At 42.2% G+C, this 19,126-nt stretch overlaps 1 protein-coding gene across 4 annotated transcripts; it reads right to left on the bottom strand.

The window, feature by feature from the left end:
* Positions 1 to 2,598: 2,598 nt before the first annotated feature.
* On the bottom strand, positions 2,599 to 16,377 carry TBPL1 (TATA-box binding protein like 1). 4 transcript variants are annotated; one of them, XM_042464886.1, is made up of 8 exons: positions 16,077 to 16,376; positions 12,087 to 12,174; positions 11,640 to 11,826; positions 8,970 to 9,052; positions 8,787 to 8,850; positions 5,194 to 5,297; positions 5,005 to 5,099; positions 2,599 to 3,148 (listed from the first exon to the last, which is right to left on the bottom strand). In XM_042464886.1, exons 3-8 carry the CDS (start codon positions 11,772 to 11,774, stop codon positions 3,069 to 3,071), a joined length of 561 nt encoding a protein of 186 aa, XP_042320820.1. In that variant the 5' UTR covers positions 11,775 to 11,826; positions 12,087 to 12,174; positions 16,077 to 16,376; the 3' UTR covers positions 2,599 to 3,068. The 4 variants fall into 4 exon arrangements, with proteins under 4 accessions (XP_042320820.1, XP_042320819.1, XP_042320822.1 ...); XM_042464885.1 differs by having other exon boundaries at positions 16,129 to 16,376; XM_042464888.1 differs by lacking the exon at positions 12,087 to 12,174 and having other exon boundaries at positions 16,077 to 16,377.
* Positions 16,378 to 19,126: the final 2,749 nt, after the last annotated feature.

Below are 19,126 nucleotides of genomic sequence, written 5' to 3'. Positions count from 1 at the left end.
TAATGTAGCAAATTTTGGTCTTTCAACGCCTTACCATAAAGCTTCTCACACTGCATGCAGCCAGTGCAATTCCTTTAAAACCACATGGTGAATGGTGTCCCAGTCAGCAATGTACCTAACAGCCGCATTTTGCACTTTCTGAGTCGTCTTGAAGGGCTTCAATGCAGTCTAAACTGGGAAGTTACTTGTCTGTGGACAACTGTGACTAGGTTACCACTCAGGAAAGGCCATAGTTGGCAAATCAAAGCTGGCCCCAAGCACAACCAACAGCCTCCAATGTGAAAGATGGAACCAAGTGTTCTCCCAAGCTATATGCCTGTTCCTTTACGGGGAGTGAAGCCCCACCTAAGGCCAGTTGCATATCTAATTCCCAGACTCATGAATCACCAATCCAAAGAGCCTTCATCTTATGGGGATGTGGTTTCAGTTAGTCACCATCATCCAGCCCACTACAGCACCTGCACCACCCCAGAAGAGACCAAGAACAAGAAGTAGAGTTGAATATCAGCAGCATACTGGTAGCATCCAACCCCAGAAGCCATAATGAGCTCCCCCCAACAGTTTATATACAGCGCAAGCACCCCAACTGTGGGCTTGCCATTCATGGATTTGAGCATCCATGGACGGCAAGCCCTACTGACTTTAACAGCCACATGCCATGTATGCAATCACAGTCACACACACAGCACCATTGGAAATGGAGAGACTTAAGGGCCTGCAGGTTTTGCTGTCTATGGAGGGATCCAGAAAGGAACCCTTGTGGGTATGAAGGGCCCACTGTGGATGCTGAACAGCATGGGAGACAAGATGGCATCCTGTGGCACTCCATAGCACAATGGCTGTGGGGCCGAGCAGGAGTTTTCCAATGCCATTCTCTGGATCCAGCATCGCAGATAAGAAGAGAACCACCATAAAAGAGAACCTCCTACTCCCACCTGATGGAGCCAGTCCAATCAGATAATGGTATTAAAAGCCCCTGAGAGATGGAACAATATAATTAGGATACCATTCCCCCATCTTTCACTTGAGGGGTTGTTAGTCAGGGCAACCAAGTCTGTCTCAGTACTAACCTTGTCTACATGGGTGATTTACACCAATGTCTCCCCAGGCTCACTGCATCTTGTTACACAATGCAGGACAAAAACTCCAAATCAGGCCTAAACTATCTTCATGACAGTCAGAGAAGTCAAAGATATACCCATGTTAGTCTGTAGAATCAGTATGTAGAGAGATCTTGTAGCACCTTTGAAACGAACTGAAATAAAGATGTTGGCAGCACGAGCTTTCAGACTGTTCTCTGCCAACTGCTCATGATGCCAACTTCTTTCTTTCAGTTGGTCTCAGAGGTGCTACATCATCTATTTCATGACAGTCAGGGCTTCTTCCCTGCAACTTGCATTTAAACAATTCACTGCAGGCACCTCATTCTGACCTCAGCAATGACACCGGGCAACAAACAGAGTCTGTAGGGGAAGGCACTAGCAAAAACCAGCAAAAGAAGGGACAAATTCAGTGGGAATTTGAGGCCAGAATACTCCAGGACAGCCCTAAGTATTCTCTCAATTGTAGACAAGCCCTAGGTTGGCCTGAAACTAGAGTGAAATGGGTCCAGATAATGTGTATTCCTCCAATAATATCTGAAGTCGCCCAGCCTTTTTCCTTCCACGCCCGCCCACCTGAGTCGGCTCAGAATATCTGATAAAACACAAAATACATATTTTAAAAGAAAGACATGGTTTCAATAGAATTTTATTTACAGTACTCCACTGAGTTTATTTCATACTGAAGTGCAAAACTGGCAGCTGAATGCATATTATCTGCAGTATTCATATCCACATTCTGTCCACCTCTGGAGGCTTAGATAAGGGAAAGACACATCATCTCATTTCTTACATGTTTATTGGCAAGAGTAGCATTTGTTTCACTTATGATTTGCTCATCTGTTCCATGTGCAGACGTACAGGAACCCACACTTTTGGCTGTTCATATTCCAAGATTACATGCCAAAGCCAAAGGTGTGGAGGTTTTTCGTCTCCTTTTTGCTTATTAACATTTTTAAAAATATAACAGTGTTATAGCAATGTTTGGCAAAAACATAGACATTTCTTTAAAAGTAGTTGTAAGACTATGCCAATGAAAAATACTTCTTTTCTTGAATATTAAGAGGAATCTCTAGAAGTAATTTCATAGCACAGCTTTAAAAAACAAACAGATGCTGCCCTTTGACTGCAAACAGGGTATAGCCGAGTGATTTTAGAAAGATCAAGTGCTTCTGTTTGAATGCGTTTTCTCTTCACCAAGTACAGTGTTCACTAAAGTCTGTTTGATCCAACATACATTCTTGTTTAGCACAAAAGGAAGGAAGGGTAATCTAAATGCTGAATTTAGTTACAAATATATTGCAGTAAACCACGTTCTGCACCTTGAAACTCAAACCTATCTGTCATTCATCTCACTTAGCCTGCTACTGATCACTTTATGCACCACTCTAAAATGGGAAGAAAAGATGAGCAAAGGATTACACTAACATTGCTCTAGTAACTTAGCTAATATACAATTGATAATAGAAATAGGAGAAGGAATGCAACAAAACAGGTATGAAAAAAAGGTTTTGCAGATTTTATTTTTATTTGTGCATGTTTTTCAGGTGAAAAAGGTTAATGTCTACAGCTTCTTTGGTGCCCAATGGTCAGCATACAAAAATGCAAAAGACTATTCACAAATAAAAACACAAGCCCAACCTAAAAGAAGTGTTTCCAGAGTTAGTGCATATCATGACAATTCTGCTTACAAACACACAGAAATTACTGCAGAAATAAATAGAAATGTCCTGTAAAAAGCAGCAATTTCATTATCTTGTAAACCTTTTTTGTTTTTATAATACAGCACTGTTCAAAATAAAATCCCAAAGGGACGGGAGTTTCTCACTGCGGCCAAGACATGCACCTCCCTCAGCTGCGTTGGTCCAGTTGTCCTTCTCCTTCCACCCTCGGCTCTGCTTTTAGTCCAATGTACAGCAGTCTTAGAAAAGTTACTTGCGCTAGTTCACCTTGCCATGAAGTGGCCATTTATAAAATTTCTTTCCTGCTTTCAAACACAAATGGATAAATCTGTTCCACTGCCGTAGCAACAGCCTTTACATTGGGCCCTGAGGATGAAAAGGGGGGGGGGGGAGATTAAGAATCAAGGCATACACAAAAGCAAACCCATTAAGCCACTATCTCTGTCCTTATTTTTATCTGAACATGTTGCTGTGTACCTTCAAGTTGCTTCCAATTTATGGAGACCCTGATGCAACCTTATCATAGGATTTTCTGAAGCTGAGAGTGTGTGACTTGGGCAAGGTCACCAAGTGGGTTGCCATGGCCGAGCGGGCAATCCAACCCTGGTCTCCATAGTTGTAATCCAAAGCTCAAACCACTACACCATGTTAACTCTCATCTGAACTCATACCAAAATTAATGTTTGTGTCCAATATTCCAGAAGTGAATGTTTCCAAATAATATTACTAAAGCAGTAAATATCTTCATATTATCTTGGAAACATCTATCCAATAGGTATCACGCCTTCTCCATGCACATTCTAGGCTGATTTCCAGTTCTCCCAGATTTAAGAGCAAGGAATAGACGGGCGAAGGAGGCCAAACCGTTCCCCTTCACAGTGCCCATCTGGTGACAGCCAATAACGCATTTGTTTCAACAGGCTTTGGAGAAGACTGCTCATGGAGAAAGGCCTTTCAATAATGTGCTAAATATTCTCTCTCTGTCTCTCTCTTCTACTCTGTCTGTGATGTAAAAGAAAACAAACACTTCATCAAGTACCTTATGTGTAAGATAGCATTTCTAGATGCACAATTTAAGAGCTTAACACTGCATGGTCTCAGCCTAGAGGATAATACTTAATTCTATTCATCTACTTAAGAATGTTTTAATAGAGAGCTCTAAACACACACCTTCTAGCTCACTTTTATTTAGATCAACTGAAGAATGCAGAAGCTGACACGTTTCACTAATTCATTTATTAAATTCTGCTTGTTAATATCTTTGATATAAGTATGTTTTTAAATTGTTTTGAATTCTATTGAGAGTTAAATTATAAATCTAACTGTTCTATGTTTCAGTAGTGTCTTGTCAGTATCTGTTTTTACGTTTCTAAGCTGCCTTGAGACCTGGGCTGGGAAAAAGACTCAATAATAAATCATCACAATACAATCATTAATAAATGCACAAAATAAGTAAAAACGGTTCAGACCCTGGCCATAATTCGTGTTTTCAATTATTCATCTTGTACTGTATGTGATAAAAGCAATGGTCTAATGTCAGCCAAAGATAGTACTAAACATTAAGACCCACTTAATCCACTTTTTTCCTTTAGTGGCATGTATAGGTAATGCACATTGCGAATGCAGCATGAGAAAAGAATACTCTTCTCTCTTACCTCCACAGCACTCCTGGAATCAGCATGAAACCCTCTCCCACTATGGCTAGAACATTTCAGAAAAACTTGTCACCACCACTATTTATTTCCTTTAAAATTATCGCTGGAGGTGGAAACAAATTCCAATCACATTGAGGAGCTGAAAAAAGAGAGACCTCTACTCTCCACACACATCTGGCATTTCCTGGTGAAGACTGCTCCCTCGTCCCCCTGGCCTTTCATTAATTAAAATGGAAAACCAGATACATGCTATGTACCAGTCAATGTACTTGGATTAAAATTTATGCATGTCTTATTGGCTTTCAGGAGATGGAACCAAGTTACATCCAAGTAACTTGGTTAAAACATGTCACAAAACTATTTGTTACATGGATCTCTCATGCCACACACCAACAACCACAGAACTAATGATAACCCAACCTTGTCTGTAATCTACTGGCTATAACCTACTGCTATAGTTTTGTCGGAGCAGGGCTGGGCACAATGAAAGTAACCTTGTCTACAAAAATACTTAATTACCTGAGAGCTGACATGCTACAATTTACTCATTCACAAAAAGGTGAATACCTGTAACTGTGATACTTCCTGTTGAAAAAATCTGTAGGGTCGCTCTGAGAGATTTTATTCTGTAGCAGACTGCAGGGTGAAGCTCTGGTTCATAACTAGGAATCAGAAAGGCAGAATTCATTTCAGAAAGTGAGTTATAAAATAAAGATGTGAACTGAAGAGTGAGAATTGATTTAGGTTCTACTGTACCTGGCATGTGGTCTGTTGTTTTTTGTGAATTCGGGCAATCTGATTTCAAAGGGCATGTTGCACACTGCTAAGACATTGACAACTTTAAAATCTGTAAAAATCACCTTTTAAAAAGAAAGTGAGCAAAGTTATTAAAGGCTGTCTAATCTTTTTAAAAAATCTTTCTGCGCACATGTTTCCTTATTTCTACTATAAACATCACTGAACACGGACATTTAGAAAGCTAGAATGGTCATGATTTTACAACCACTTTTCACCAAGACAACCATTTTTTGTCATATGTCACTGCCCTACGACCATAACATCTATGTTATTTACAGTTGAAAACCCATGTTTGCTGATTTCCCCTTTGCGGATTTGATTAGTATGTTCTCTCTAGGAATCTCTAGGTCCTCCAGTGCAATTTTGTGGTCTACTTCCAGTGTAAACTGACCAAAGAGTTGCACTTGAAGACCTAGCAATTCCTACAGAAGTGTTCTCTCATGTTAGAAAAACAGCATTCGTGATTTTTACTTATATTTATATTTGCCTTTCTTATACATGTGGAAAGGGGGAGGCTGTGCCACGAAAACCCACTGGATGACCTTGGGCAAGTTACCCACTCTCAGCTTCAGAGGAAGGAAAAGGCAACCTCTCTGAACAAATCTTGCCAAGAAGGCCCCATGATAGGATCTCCTTAGTGTCGCCATAAGTCAGAAACGACTTGAAGGAAGTCAACAACAACAACACATGGAAAATGTTTGGGGAACTATGGCTGAAATTCTATGGACTCTGCTCCCACAGTTATATCATTGGTGGAGATGAAGGCAGTGCCAAAAAAATAAAGAGTGGTATGAAGAAAAGGATAACCAGCTGCCATAAGTCATGACAAAATAAAAGTTCACCTAATGCTAGAATGCATATGGAGGAGAGAAACCACAGAGACAAGGCATTTATGGCATGGGTGGCCTGGATAATCATCTAAGATCTAGGCTACTGTTGAGGATGCTTCTCCCAGAGAAGCCAGGCATTCATGGAACAGACAGACTGGAGCTGGCAGCCTTCCTCTCCCATTGCCACCTCCACCTCCTGGTACAAAATCAGAAGTAGAACAGCTGGCTCGACCGTCTGTTACTGAGCAGTGTGCCCCAGAAGATCCTGGCCAATCAGTGCCAAAACAGTGCTTCTCAAACTTGGGTCTCCAGTTGTTTCAGACACCTACTCCCAGAAGCCTCAGCCAACCTATTCAATGATTCAAAGAATCAAAGTTTGAGCAAAACTGGTCTACAGCTAATTGCCTTGAAGTTCATTGATTTAAGATGACGACAAAAGTAAGCACACAAGGCCTGAAAATGATTAACTTTGGTTGGAACATGGCCTTTCCTATAAGAACCTTTCTGGAAAGGAAGCTAATTTCCCTCTGACTGAAATGTATTGACTTTAGTTCAACTAATCAGCTTTGCAAAATTTATTCTAATTGGCACAATAGCAGAATTGGTAATTCTCTGAATGTTAGGAAGTATTCTAATGCTGGCTTTATTTTCAGGTTTCTGTTTCACTACAAAGACGCTTTCTTAACAAAAAGTTGGATGCGCTCACTGTAACTGGCTTTTCAAAACAAAAATATTGTTCCTCTTTGGCTCTTAGCAGAAACTGGTCTTCCCAAACAAGACAAAGAGCAAATGAGGAACCAAATGCTACTTGCAAAAAGACAGTCCATGCCTGGCGTTCCAACTACTTGTGAAAGGGAGCTCCTTCTCTTTTTCACAATTCCAAAGCATGCAAAAGACGACTCCTATCCGCCTAAATTCATCCCAACAGATGTGGGCAGCCACTCTAGGTAAGGACACATGCCTCCTCACTGGACTTTAGAAAGCGACATCTACCTACCAGGACCTCTTTCACCTATTTTAAACCTTTAGAAACATTATTCAAAATGCCCTCCACAATCTCTAGGGAACAGGGGGCTAGCTTCATCAAGTTACTGTCCCCACCCTGGCTATTTCAAACCCAAGGAACACTAAAGAGAGGCCTTTTTAACACCAGAAAGTAGATTGGGAGTCACTTCTGTTAATAAAGTCCCCCTCCCACTTAAACTTAACAGAGCACCCCCTCAGGGGCAGGACAAAATACATTGCAAATTTGCCCCCCATGCCTTCAGAGTCCATGGGAAGCCTTCTGAATTATAACAAAATTCCAAAGCCATTTATTAAAACAAAAATCAGTGGCAATTGGCTCTTAAGGGACCTCAAAAGCAGCCCAGTGAACAAACCAAAGTCAATACAAAGGAACTATACTCCAGAAGGATTCAAAGGAAAAATTAAATGTACTTATTAAAGAAAAATCTGACTATCCCTGACTAATTTCTGACTGCTATTTAGTGACTACCTGCATCTTCATTAAAGATATTTCAAAAACAGATCAAAATATAAGAAAGCCACATTTACTGATGTAGTTGTGTGTCTTCAAGTCACTTCCAACTTATGGCAGCCTGAAGATGAACCTATCAGAGGGTTTTATTGGCAACATTTGTTCAAAGGGGGTTTGCCCTCCTTTTACCATGAGAGAGTGAGATTTGTCCAGGGTCAGCCAGTATGTTTCCACAGCTGAGCAAGGAATCAAACCACGGTCTCCCAGAGTCTTAGTTCCAATATTCAAAGCCTGCACATGACAGAAGCTCACATTTACCACATTCATCTTATGTTGCAAATGAAGGGCAGGTTTCCATTTCATTTTTATCCTATCTTTGCTACTGAGAGTGGTGGCAGATTGACAATATGAGTCATCTAGTCCAATGACCTTTTATTATTACAGCCTTTTCTTACAGCATTGTGCAAGCTGACAGAGAACAAATGTGCTATACTAAGCTACAGGAATTCTCTGCATTATTTTAACAAACTGTTAATCGGGTTCTAAAATATGGACATGGCTCACTCACTAAGCCTGTATCTATACAGATCACCAAGCCATCTTCCCTTCCCTAAGCCCTACAAGATATGCAAAGGGCCTAGATGTAAGATGAGATTTGCCTTTGCATTGGGCTTTTGCTGTAGGCACAAGAACTGCCCTTGGTGCTGCTCCTGCCCCCTAGAAAATAACTCATGATTACCCTCTGGCAACAAGATCTCTACAGAAAAGCTGCTGGGTACTTCTGGCAATATGTTCCCTTCTCTTGGAAAAGAATCCATGCCTCTGTTGTAACTCCGCAAAGAAATTGGGAGAGAGAAAGGAAAAGAAATCAAGGTCAAGGTGGGACTTTTCCAGAAAGAGCCACCTTAGAAAGAAGGGTGGGTCCACATGGAGCTATAGCAAAAAGCAGCCACAGCTGTCAAGAAGGCTTCTGCAGGAACAATAGGAAGAGAAACACAGCTCCCCAAATCCCTGACAACAACACAACATGGATGGTTTCTTTGGTATCAGAAAGTGTTTTGCTGGAAACCCAGCAGAACTCATCAAACAGGGGAGGGATGCTTACCGCCACGAACAAAAGAACCCTGCTCACTAGTGAGCCTAGTCAGCTTGATTCCTAGAAGCAGATCAAAACAGCAGTTCTTTCGCAAACAGCCACTGTTGACCCAGAAATCAACCCAGACTTATTCTATAGGAAGAATTACCTGAAAACCTAGTTTCTGCAGACTACGGGCTAATCGTCTGGCACCAAATTTAGCTTCTTCTTCACTAGAGATGAAGAACAAACAAACGACAGGTTACAACACTATGGACTCAAGACTCAGCATTCAATAACACACATGTGATTTTATAAGAAAGAGATCAATCAGAATCCAAATAAAATGTACCTTGTAGCTCCTGTGCAAATTACTTTCCCTGAGGACCAAATGGTTGCCGTAATCCTGGGTTTCCTAAGTTTCATTAATACTTTCTGAAATTAATCAAGAAGGGGAAAAACAGATTTTAGATTAACAAACTTCCTAATATTAAAGCAGAAAGCAACACTAAACTTCAGGACCAAAAGCTGTAGTCTTGTTATAAAATGTTGTCATAAAATTTTGTTACTGCTCAAAACAAATTTCTCATCTAACAACCACATCGTCCCAGGTAACCTTTTGAACTTAATCAGTAGGTCAAAATATTTTAGACATATGTTTGCTCAGTTTTACTGCTGACAATCTAAACTGTTGGATATGAAACCTCTGCAGGTTAAAATCACACAGGACACTCTTCCCATCCTTGGGAGTTCAGTTCTGGGGCCCTTCTGAATGACCAAAAAGTGCATGCATAAGCCTCATTATAGTAAACAGGCAGCAATGTGCAGAAGGCTGTCAGCACAGCTGCACGTATGCAGTGCCATTTACAATAATGGGGTAGGGCAATCCACAGACACTCCAGTCCACAGATGGCTACCCTGTCGATACAGCAGGCCCACAGTACATTGAAACCCTCCTTTATCTCTAGGCTAAGTGATGCCCCTTATCCTGAACTGGGACACTGAGAAGAAAATTCAGAGTATCAAGACTCTGTACGAAGGAAGCTGAAAGGAGTGTCTTGAAAGGTGTATGTGGTACCATTGGTGGGATGTACTCTGGGGAGAAGCTTCAGAGAAGAGCAACAAATATGATAAGAGGTATGAAGAACAAAACAAATGAGGAAAAGATAAAGGAGCTAGGCCTGTTCAGCTTGGTGAAGAGAAGACTGAGGGATGAGATGACTGGCCTCTCTAAATACTGTACCTCAAGGCCTACCATAGAGAAGAGGGGACAGGCCTGTTCTCTCCCAAAAGGTAGGACCAGGTCTATTGGTTTTAAGTTAGAGGAGAACAGATTTTGATTGTACATTAGATGAAACTTTCTGACCGTAAGAGGGGTTCAGCACTGCCCAGTTGAGTGGGATCTCCTTCTCTGGATATCTTCAAAGAGTCTGGGCAGTTACTTGTGGATATGCTTTAGTGGGACATCCTGCACTGAGTGAATAGGTGGGCTCTATGGCCCATGAGGCCCCTTCCAACTCTATGAATCTATGACACAACCCAACCTTCAGAGCCATATGAGTCCTTACCACTGCAGCATTGTCTCTCTCACATCTTCCAGCAGGCCTAGTCACACTCTTTTTAAAATGTGATCTTAAATGTGGGTTGCTTTAATATGTCTTATTTGTTCTTTTAAACTGAGGCGTGTTTTAACTAATGTGTATTTGTTAATCTGTCATTTGTCCCTGACTCAATCCATGGGGAGAGGCAAGTACAAAATTAATAATAATAATAATAATAATAATAATAATAATAATAATTCTTTGTTACTTCCATTGCTAACTTTCAGCCAGGCAATTAGGTTAGGGTAGGAAACAGCAAAAGCCTCAGCTTTAACTCATTACTAAACACACTTTCCTGCTCAAAGTATTCTGTAATGAAAAGCTAGTTTAGCCCTTGAAACATCTCCAACAGCCATTATTTTAATTAACTGGGACAAGAGCCAGTGCAAATCCTTGACAATGGGTGAACAATGAATTAATTGTGGAATAACAATGACTTCTTAAGAAAATCTGTGATTGGTGAAACCCTCAGTCACAAAACAGTATTCCACAGCATATCCTACACTCTGAATATCAACTGTTCATTCCAGTTACTATAATGCACATTTTGCTGCTGTAGAACACAATATTTAAGCAACTGAAGTAAACAAAGCATAACCTATAGAGAAAACTGCCTAACTGCCCTCAGCCCTGATTTTTTCAAAACTGATAATGGTAAGCATTCAAGACTAATATGAGCAAAGAACACTATCAAAATCCCTAGATACATCTTTCCAGGAAAAGTGAATTTAGGCTACAATCCTACACTCATTTATATTGGAGTATCAGTATGCAAAGGGATCTTGCAGTACATTTGAAACTAACTGAAAGACAGCAGTTGCTAGCATGGATTTTTGTAGACTTGAGCCTACTTCCCTATATGCTCAAAGTCTCAGTCTCAAAGTCTAAAAGGTGCCACAAAATTCCTTTGCATGCTGATTTTCCAGACTAACATGGCTATGCCTTTGAATTATATTGGAGTAAGTATTGCTGAATTCAGTGCTTTGCTTCTAAGGAGACACACATAAGATTGCAGCATTGGATTTTTTTTTCCTTTCTGTTTTCACCAAAGCACTTTGTGAAGATAGAAGGAGGCAACAGTCCTAACAACCAAATAATTCTTTGGACTTAGGTATTCCTGCCACATGAGCTGGCATGAGGAGTTTCACTGTCATCCAGAGAACGGAAAGTTCAGCTTCTTAGATCTACTGAAAAGCATCACAGCGGATGTCTTGCAATCCCAATATCTGGACAACAACTATCATGGCCTCAAGTTCAAGAGCATTTAAAGAAACTTCTGCACAGAACCTCATTAATCCAGATCACTGAAATCCTGAAAATGTTTTATTACATAGGGACTGCAACTTATAACACAAGTGATACCCAATGAGCCAAAACTACTTTGTAAATAAATTGCAAAATCAGAATGCTAAGTCACTTACCCCAACATCACGCTTGTATATCACATTTGCTCCCTCTAATGCAATCTTCCTCAGGTTTAAATGACATCTTGTTCGGAAGACACAGACTACGTTTGTGATTATAATATCTAATGCAACATCGCTCTCTGCATCCATTGGGTTGACTTAGAACACAGATTCCTTCCACGATACCATAAAAGATCACATCCTGAAAGAAGAGGGTATACTGTACAGGTTAAATGGTTGTCTAGTCAAAAGGCTCACAAGTTTGCTTCAGTAACTTAAAAGACAAAATTGGAAAAACAGGCCACTATATTGTCTGCATAATGGACATAATAACAGTGGGCACAAAAATGTCAAAGTTTGGCTACTGAAATTCTCTCACATTCTTATACCTTGTGAAAACAATTTTAATACAAGTTTAAATATGTGAATGTTTTTTGCTGGATAGATCTCTTTCATATTCACCTTATGTTTATACCAATATGGGTTTTTCTACAGATGTTATCATGGGCCAGCCCTTGAGACACTTCTCCCGCAGCCAAGAACTGTGATCCTTTGGGCACAAGAATATATTTACAGATTTATTTATTAAAACACTTCTGCTCCACCTTTTAGCATAGGATCTCAAGACTGCAAACAACATAAACAACTTAGAACACTTCCAGATTAAAATATAATTAATAAGAACAAAAGATTAAAAAAAGTTAAACATTGCAACAGTTAAAACCATTTTAAGAACTGCAACAATTTAAAACCACACGCATGCGTACTTTGAATAGCAATATAATTATTACTTATGATTCTGATCAAAGAAGCTCTTTGCAAGTTTGAAAGAATCTGGGAAATATGAACATAGCCAAGTTGCGAGTGCCTTTTTCCTGGTCCCTGTTAATATGAGGCAGAGAAAGTGTGCAATGAAAGTGAAATCTGAGCTCCCCAGATGATCGACTACTGGGCATATTCGATCTGAATAGTAAAATGAACACTGTTGTGCCACCACTCTGGGACCTAGCTAAAGATTGGACTCATAGCTGAAGGCCTTATGCCCAAAGGTACCATGTAGCTGAGATACTGTATTTTCTGGCGTATAAGACTACTATTTAACCCAGGAAAATCTTCTCACAAGTCAGGGGCCGTCTTATATGCCGAGTGTTGTCTTATAGGGCGGGTGCTGAAACTTCCAAGCCAGACTGGGAGAATCTGCAGTCGCCGCATATGGTGGGGGGGGGAGTTAAAAAACGGCCACGGCTGCATCCCCACCGTATGCAGCGACCATATGAAAGCAGCAAGGGCAGCGCTGTACAAGTACGGTAAAAGAAAACCCACTCACTAGGATTCGTGGAAAGAAATGACTTAATGCAGTCCTGATGACGAGGTGAGGGGGTGTCTCACCGGGAAGGTGTAAGTGAAGGGCAGGACGCCTGGGGTATGGAAAAAGAGCCGCGTTTGCACTACCGCTCTGATAGTCTTGGAGACAGGGAGGGCTGGGCAGGCAGCGAGAGCTGACCAATCCAAGCAGGCTTTGTATACAACATGTTTTCCTGCTAAGTACCTGCATGTCATAAGCATTTGAATTAAAATTACCATATTGAAATCATATCTGATGTTTTTAAAATTTTTATTTGGTGTGCGTTGGAAGAGGGATAGTAGTCTTATACGGCGAGTATACCCCAAACTCTATATATTAACTGGAAAAGTTGGGGGTCGTCTTATATGCCGGAAAATACGTACATATGGGATGAATGAAAGCACATTACACTATTAGTCATCATCTTCCCCTGGGAATGGGTGGGCTCTTCTAATGAGGAATCGCAGAAACCATTTCTTGCCATGCTGATATAACAGCTGGATAACAAAAACCACAGAACACCTCCATTACATCTGTTTAAACAGGATGTGAGGGGGACTGCCATGGGCCCTGGGGCCTTCATTCAAGAGGGCCAAGCCCTCAAGGACCACAACTCTCTCTCTGATTTCTAAAGAGGATGTTAAAAGCTGGGTTTTTTAAGGCAGGTAGATGTAAAATAGATTAAACAACCAGTTCTTCCCTAAATATTACGAAGTTCATTAAAACTTCCCTGACCTGTTACTATCAAATAAAATCCTTCCACTCGTGCTTGATTCAGAGACCTAGCCATGTTAGTCTGGGATATCAATGTATGCAAAGGGACCTTGCAGCACCTTTGAGACGGGAATATCGATACTTACCTGTGTGACGTTCTTTTCCAGTACAGAAGGTGTGGACATAACTGTGCAAGTTGTAGCATGAGCTTAAGTAGACCAGGTCTACTTCCTCAGATGCAAGACTGAGGGTGCATCTACACTGTAGAAATAATGCAGCTTGGCCCTACTCTAACTGCCATGGCTCCATCCCACAAATTTTTGGGATCTGTAGCTTTGCGAAGCACCGGCACTCTTTGGCAGAAAAGGCTCAAGACCTTGTGAAACTACAAATCCCAGGAGTCCATAGGATGATGTTATGGCACTTAAAGTGGTGTCAAACTGCACTATTCCTACAGTGTAGATGCATCCTGAGTCTGCAAAAGCTTATGCTACAAGCTCTTTCTCTCAGTTAGTCTCAGAGGTGCTACAAGATCCCTTTGCACACTGACATTCCAGATATAGAACAGCTATGTCTGTGAAGCAGCTGGAATGCGCTTATCATCTGCAATAACTGTGGCTACTGGAATTAAAGGCAGATGAACAAAGTTATCTTTTTCCGGTTCCCAAACTGAACTGGACAGTATAGGGATCAGAACATTTCTATTGAAGGTGCTGTATGGGAGAGAAGAAATAAGGGCTGAAGAGCACACGCCTGACTGTCCACATCTCTGCTTTCATCATCATCATCATCATCATCATCATCTATTTCTAGCCTGCCCTATCACAGAGAATCTAGGTGGGTTACAGCAGTAAAAAAGATCAAAGTTACAATAAAACCCAAGAAGAAGACAGTCCCTAGACCCACCCGCCAAATGCTCAAACAGGACTAAAGAGTCATAGTATAAAAGCATTAAAAACAGTAAAAACATTAAAACATTCAACTAAAGTTTGGAGGAAAATAAGCAGACAAGGAGGCACTTTTCGTAACCGCGATCATGTCCGTCTCAGGTTCGTATCCAGATCTATATCTATCTAAATCTGTCCCCTCTAGAAACAGCCAAGAAGTAAAGTTGTTTCTCATTGCCATCTTGTGAGGGTGGGACTTGCCCAGTGGGTTTATGTGGCCGAGCCAGGATTCGAACCCTGATCTACAGTCACAGTGCAACACTCAAACCACTACCTCACACTGGACTCTGTGTGTATATATGTGTGTGTGAGCATATGGATGCATGTCATCTGTTATCTCATGCGTTGAAAAAGCAGACTGCCTATGTTGAAACCATCATCTTTCACCATCCATTCTCTTGGCAAGTTCTCTTCTGAGAAGAGATCTCAAAAACAGATCTCTTCTAAAGACCTCTCTCTTCTAAAGACCTCTTGTGTGTCTTGTGTGTCTACATACTATATTACACACAAACACACACACATAATATGCCTACATATTACATTTAAAATACACACATGCGCACACAGACGTATATATGAGTCTAGTCCAATCTTCACAGTTCCAAGCATCCTGGAAGGGGGGGGGGGGGTTGTTTCTTTACAACACAACTTGTGTATATTCACACCATCCTTCATCGACTCTTGAAGTGCAGCTCATCTCTCAAAGTACTTTTCTGGGGAGCAGCCTCTGTGTTTGTGTGTATTCACATGCATCTCATGTTAGCCCAATTTGTACAGATCCAAGCATCCTATTTTGTATGTTTGTGTGTGTGTGTGTTTGTGTGTGTTTCTTAAAACACAGCCTGCATAATATACTTAAGACATCATGTTTCTTAGGAAGTTAAAGCCCATCTCTCAAAAAGACCTTTCTGGGGGGCAGCAGCCTCTGTGTGGTTGTTTACATATTGTGTGTGTGTGTGTGTAGATATGCACACATCTCATATCTTAGCCCAATTTTCAGATCCAAACATCCCATTTATTGAGGGGGGGGGGTTTCAAAGACAAACTGTATATATTTAAGCCACCATCCGTTCTCTCTCAGAGGCTCCTCTCCAAACCACATCTGCCAAGAAGACGCTTTTGGGGGGCAGCCTCCGGGTCTCTATCTGAATAGATATAGATATAGATATAATGCCTTCGCCCAATTTTCACAGATCCAAGCCTCCTAATTCTTTTTTTTTTTTGGGGGGGGGGGGTTGTCTTAAAGTACATATTGTTAAGACAAATGGTCTCAGAAATACATTTATGGGGACAATCTCTCTCTCTCTCTCTGTGAATACAATAGTGTGTGTGTGTGTGCTTATACACACACACACACACACACATATATATATATATATGTGTGTGTGTATATAAGGTTAGCCCATCTCCACAGACCCAAGCCTCCTTAAAGCCCAGCCTCCGCACCCTCCGTTCCTTCCGTTCCTCTTTCCATTCCAAGGAGTCGAGGGGGACCCACCCCGGTCTCCTCCGGGGCTCCGTCGTCGTGGCTCCGCTGGGAAACCGTTAAGCACCTCGCTGGCCCTCCCTCCGTTAACGGCGCCTCCTGGCGCGGCTTCCTGGCTCCTTTATTCCCTTCCGACCCGGTTGCCCAGCAACCCGCCTCCGCTTTGCTGTTCCGGGTCACCCTCAGGCCTCCGCCGCCGCGACACAATGAGGCATCACAAAGCGCGCGAACACCATCGACGAAGGCCTCCGCCGCGGAGCCTAGAGCGGCCACGGGAAGCCACGCCCCTCAGTGACGTACTTCCGGGAGGGGAGGGAGGTAGGAAAGAGGTCCGTTAGTGAGCGTCAGGAAGGCAATAAGGGGGCGTGGCCAGGAATGAGGCATGAGAGTGGGATTGGTTTTGCCTGCCTCTGACGTAAGTAAGGGGGCGTGGCCAAGAATGAGCGGGAAATATGTTCCATGGAGGGAAAGAAGTTGGCAGCTTAAGCTTCCTAGACTTAGGCCTAGTTCCCCAAAGTGGCGAGTTATTTAAATGCAGGCCCGGCAGCCAGCATGGCTCTGGGGCCTGGGTTCAAGTGCCCCCCTTGGGGCAAGTCACACTCTCTCAGCCTCAGTGAAGGTATGGGACTTTGTTCTGGGTAGCATAGAACTGGGCATGAAAGCCAGCAGCAGCCGGGCCACTGTAGTCCCCATCATCCCCAGCGAAGGGGCAGACGGAAAGAAAGCCAGCTCCTTTGACTGTGGGACTGGAGAAGGGCTTAGGATGCCCCCATGGACAGCCGGGAACAGGTCAGACTAGAGCTCTCCTCAGAAGCAAAGGGGGCAGGCAGAGACTATCGCACTTTGGCCACATCATGGGAAGGCATGGGCCCCCAGGAAAAACACTAATGCCAGGGAAGGAAGGAAGAGAGGAAGGCCACAAACCAGGTGGAGGGAGTCCAAAAGGGGGTCCTTATTGCAGGATCTGGGCAAGAATGCAGTGCAAGGTAAGGATCCCTGGAGACGTCTTATCCACTGAATAAGACATGAAGCATAGAAACATAGAGTTGGGGGAGACCCCAAGAAGGGCCTGATCCAGTCCAGCCCCCTTCTGCCATGCAGGAACTCTCAGTCGAAGCATCCCCTGAGACAGATGGACATCCAGCCTCTGCTTAAAGACAGCCTCCAACGAGGGAGACTCCACCACAATCTCCAAGGAAGGAGTGTGTTCCGCTGTTGAACAGCCCTGACTCAGAAGTTCTTCCTAATGTTGAAGTGGAATCTCTTTTCCTGGAGCTTGCATCCATTACTCCATTGGGTCCTAGTCTCTGTAGCAGCAGAAAACAAGCTTGCTCCCTCCTCAATATGGCATCCCTTCAAGTATTTAAACAGGGCTATCATATCACCTCTTAACCTTCTCTTCTCCAGGCTAAACATCCCCAGCTCCCTCAGTCGTTCCTCATAGGGCTTCATGGTTTCCAGGCCCTTCACCATTTTAGTTGCCCTCCTTTGGACATGCTCCAGTTTCTCAATGTCCTTTTTGAATTGTGATGCCCAGAACTGGACACAATATTATTCCAGGTGGGGCCTGACCAAAGCAGAATAGAGTGGCACTATTACTTCCCTTGATCTAGACACTATACTTCTATTGATGCAGCCTAAAATCACATTGGCCTTGTTAGTTGCCACATCACACTGTTGACTCATGTTCAACTTGTGGTCTACTTGGACTCCCAGATCCCTTTCACATGTTGTCTCCTTAAACCAGGTGTCCCCCATAATCCTATATCTGTGCATTTCATTTTTCTGCCCTAAGTGCAGTACCTTACATTTCTCTGTGACTGTGTTGAAAAGTAATATCCCCGCTACAACTGCAAGATTTTAGTCAAGAGAAGGGGATTATGGGAGCGCAGTTCAAAATTGCTTGCAGCGGGCGAGTTTTCATCTCTCCAGGGTAATCCGCAACTCCTTTGAAAGGTTTCTCAAAGCCAGGATGACCTTGCTGCTTATTCCCAGCCTCTGCAGAACAAAAGCACTTTTAGTACCAAAAGCAGTTCCTTCCACAGCATCCTCCTGGAAAACGCTTCCCCTTGGTTCTGCACAATGGCATGGGGCTTGGTACTTGCGCTGCAGCGAGGCAAAGGATTTTCTATTCAGGAGGAATTGAAAGCAGACCAGTCTGTGCAAACATGTCCTGCCAAACAACCCTGTTGTGGAATTGTCTCTATCGGAGAAGAAAAGTGTTTGAATTCATGGAGGCCAGTCTCTTTCTCAGAACCAAATACTGCGGGGAGGACAGTTTGTAACACTAAAGGCCCCCTCCAATAAAGTTACTATCATTTAGCAAGATATAAGAACTGCCACTTGCTTTTATGTTCACTTCGCTACCTTTTTTTTTTTTACAGGTGTGGAAAATTTTGATGGTTTTTGCTACCGCACTAAGAAAACATTGGAACACAACATTTCATATAAAGAAATGTTTTTTACATCCAAACGTAACTTAGCATTAAATGACAGAATAGTTTCGGTCCTAAAGCTGACAAATGGTCAAATGAAAAGGCCTCACGCTGTTTTACCCCTCTGTCAGATAGTAGCTATTATGATTTGTTTAGTATTGCTAAAGTAGAGATTGATTTTAGTAGCTACTGGTTCTTATTTTCTCAAAGGGGGAAAATGCCCAATGTTCCTTTGTCCCTAGAATGCTTTGCTGCAACTTATGCTGTTCTATGTGGGGCATAGACAAATAATCCTAACCACACAGCATAGGGCAGCCTAAAGTACCACAAAAGCTCCCTCTCCCTCTCCTTGGATTGTTGTTGTTTATCTATCTATCTATCTATCTATATTGAAATCTTGGAAAAAAAATAGAGAAGGAAACGTAAGAGCCAACGCCATCAGTTTCTGGAGCTCTGCAACAGCTCTAGTGTGGAAATGAATTTACTTGTTGCTGGTAGTAGCTCAGAGATGTTTTTGTGGATTGCTGCTAAACTTTATTCTCTTCCTTTGGCTCCTGTTTTTCAAATATCTGTAT

Source organism: Sceloporus undulatus, chromosome 4 (genome assembly GCF_019175285.1).
Source record: "Sceloporus undulatus isolate JIND9_A2432 ecotype Alabama chromosome 4, SceUnd_v1.1, whole genome shotgun sequence".
In the NCBI taxonomy this organism is placed as follows: Eukaryota; Metazoa; Chordata; class Lepidosauria; order Squamata; family Phrynosomatidae; genus Sceloporus; species Sceloporus undulatus.
This window is presented reverse-complemented; position numbering and strand designations above follow the sequence as displayed.

Coding starts and splice junctions, on each gene's coding strand:
- TBPL1 (XM_042464888.1), bottom strand. CDS start 11,774: ATGGATGCAGAGAGCGATGTTGCATTAGATATTATAATCACAAACGTA. Junction 5,298..8,786: donor TGCAGAAACTAGGTTTTCAG/GTAATTCTTCCT, acceptor TCTTTTTAAAAG/GTGATTTTTACAGATTTTAA. Junction 3,149..5,004: donor AGGAAGTATCACAGTTACAG/GTATTCACCTTT, acceptor TTTCATCCTCAG/GGCCCAATGTAAAGGCTGTT.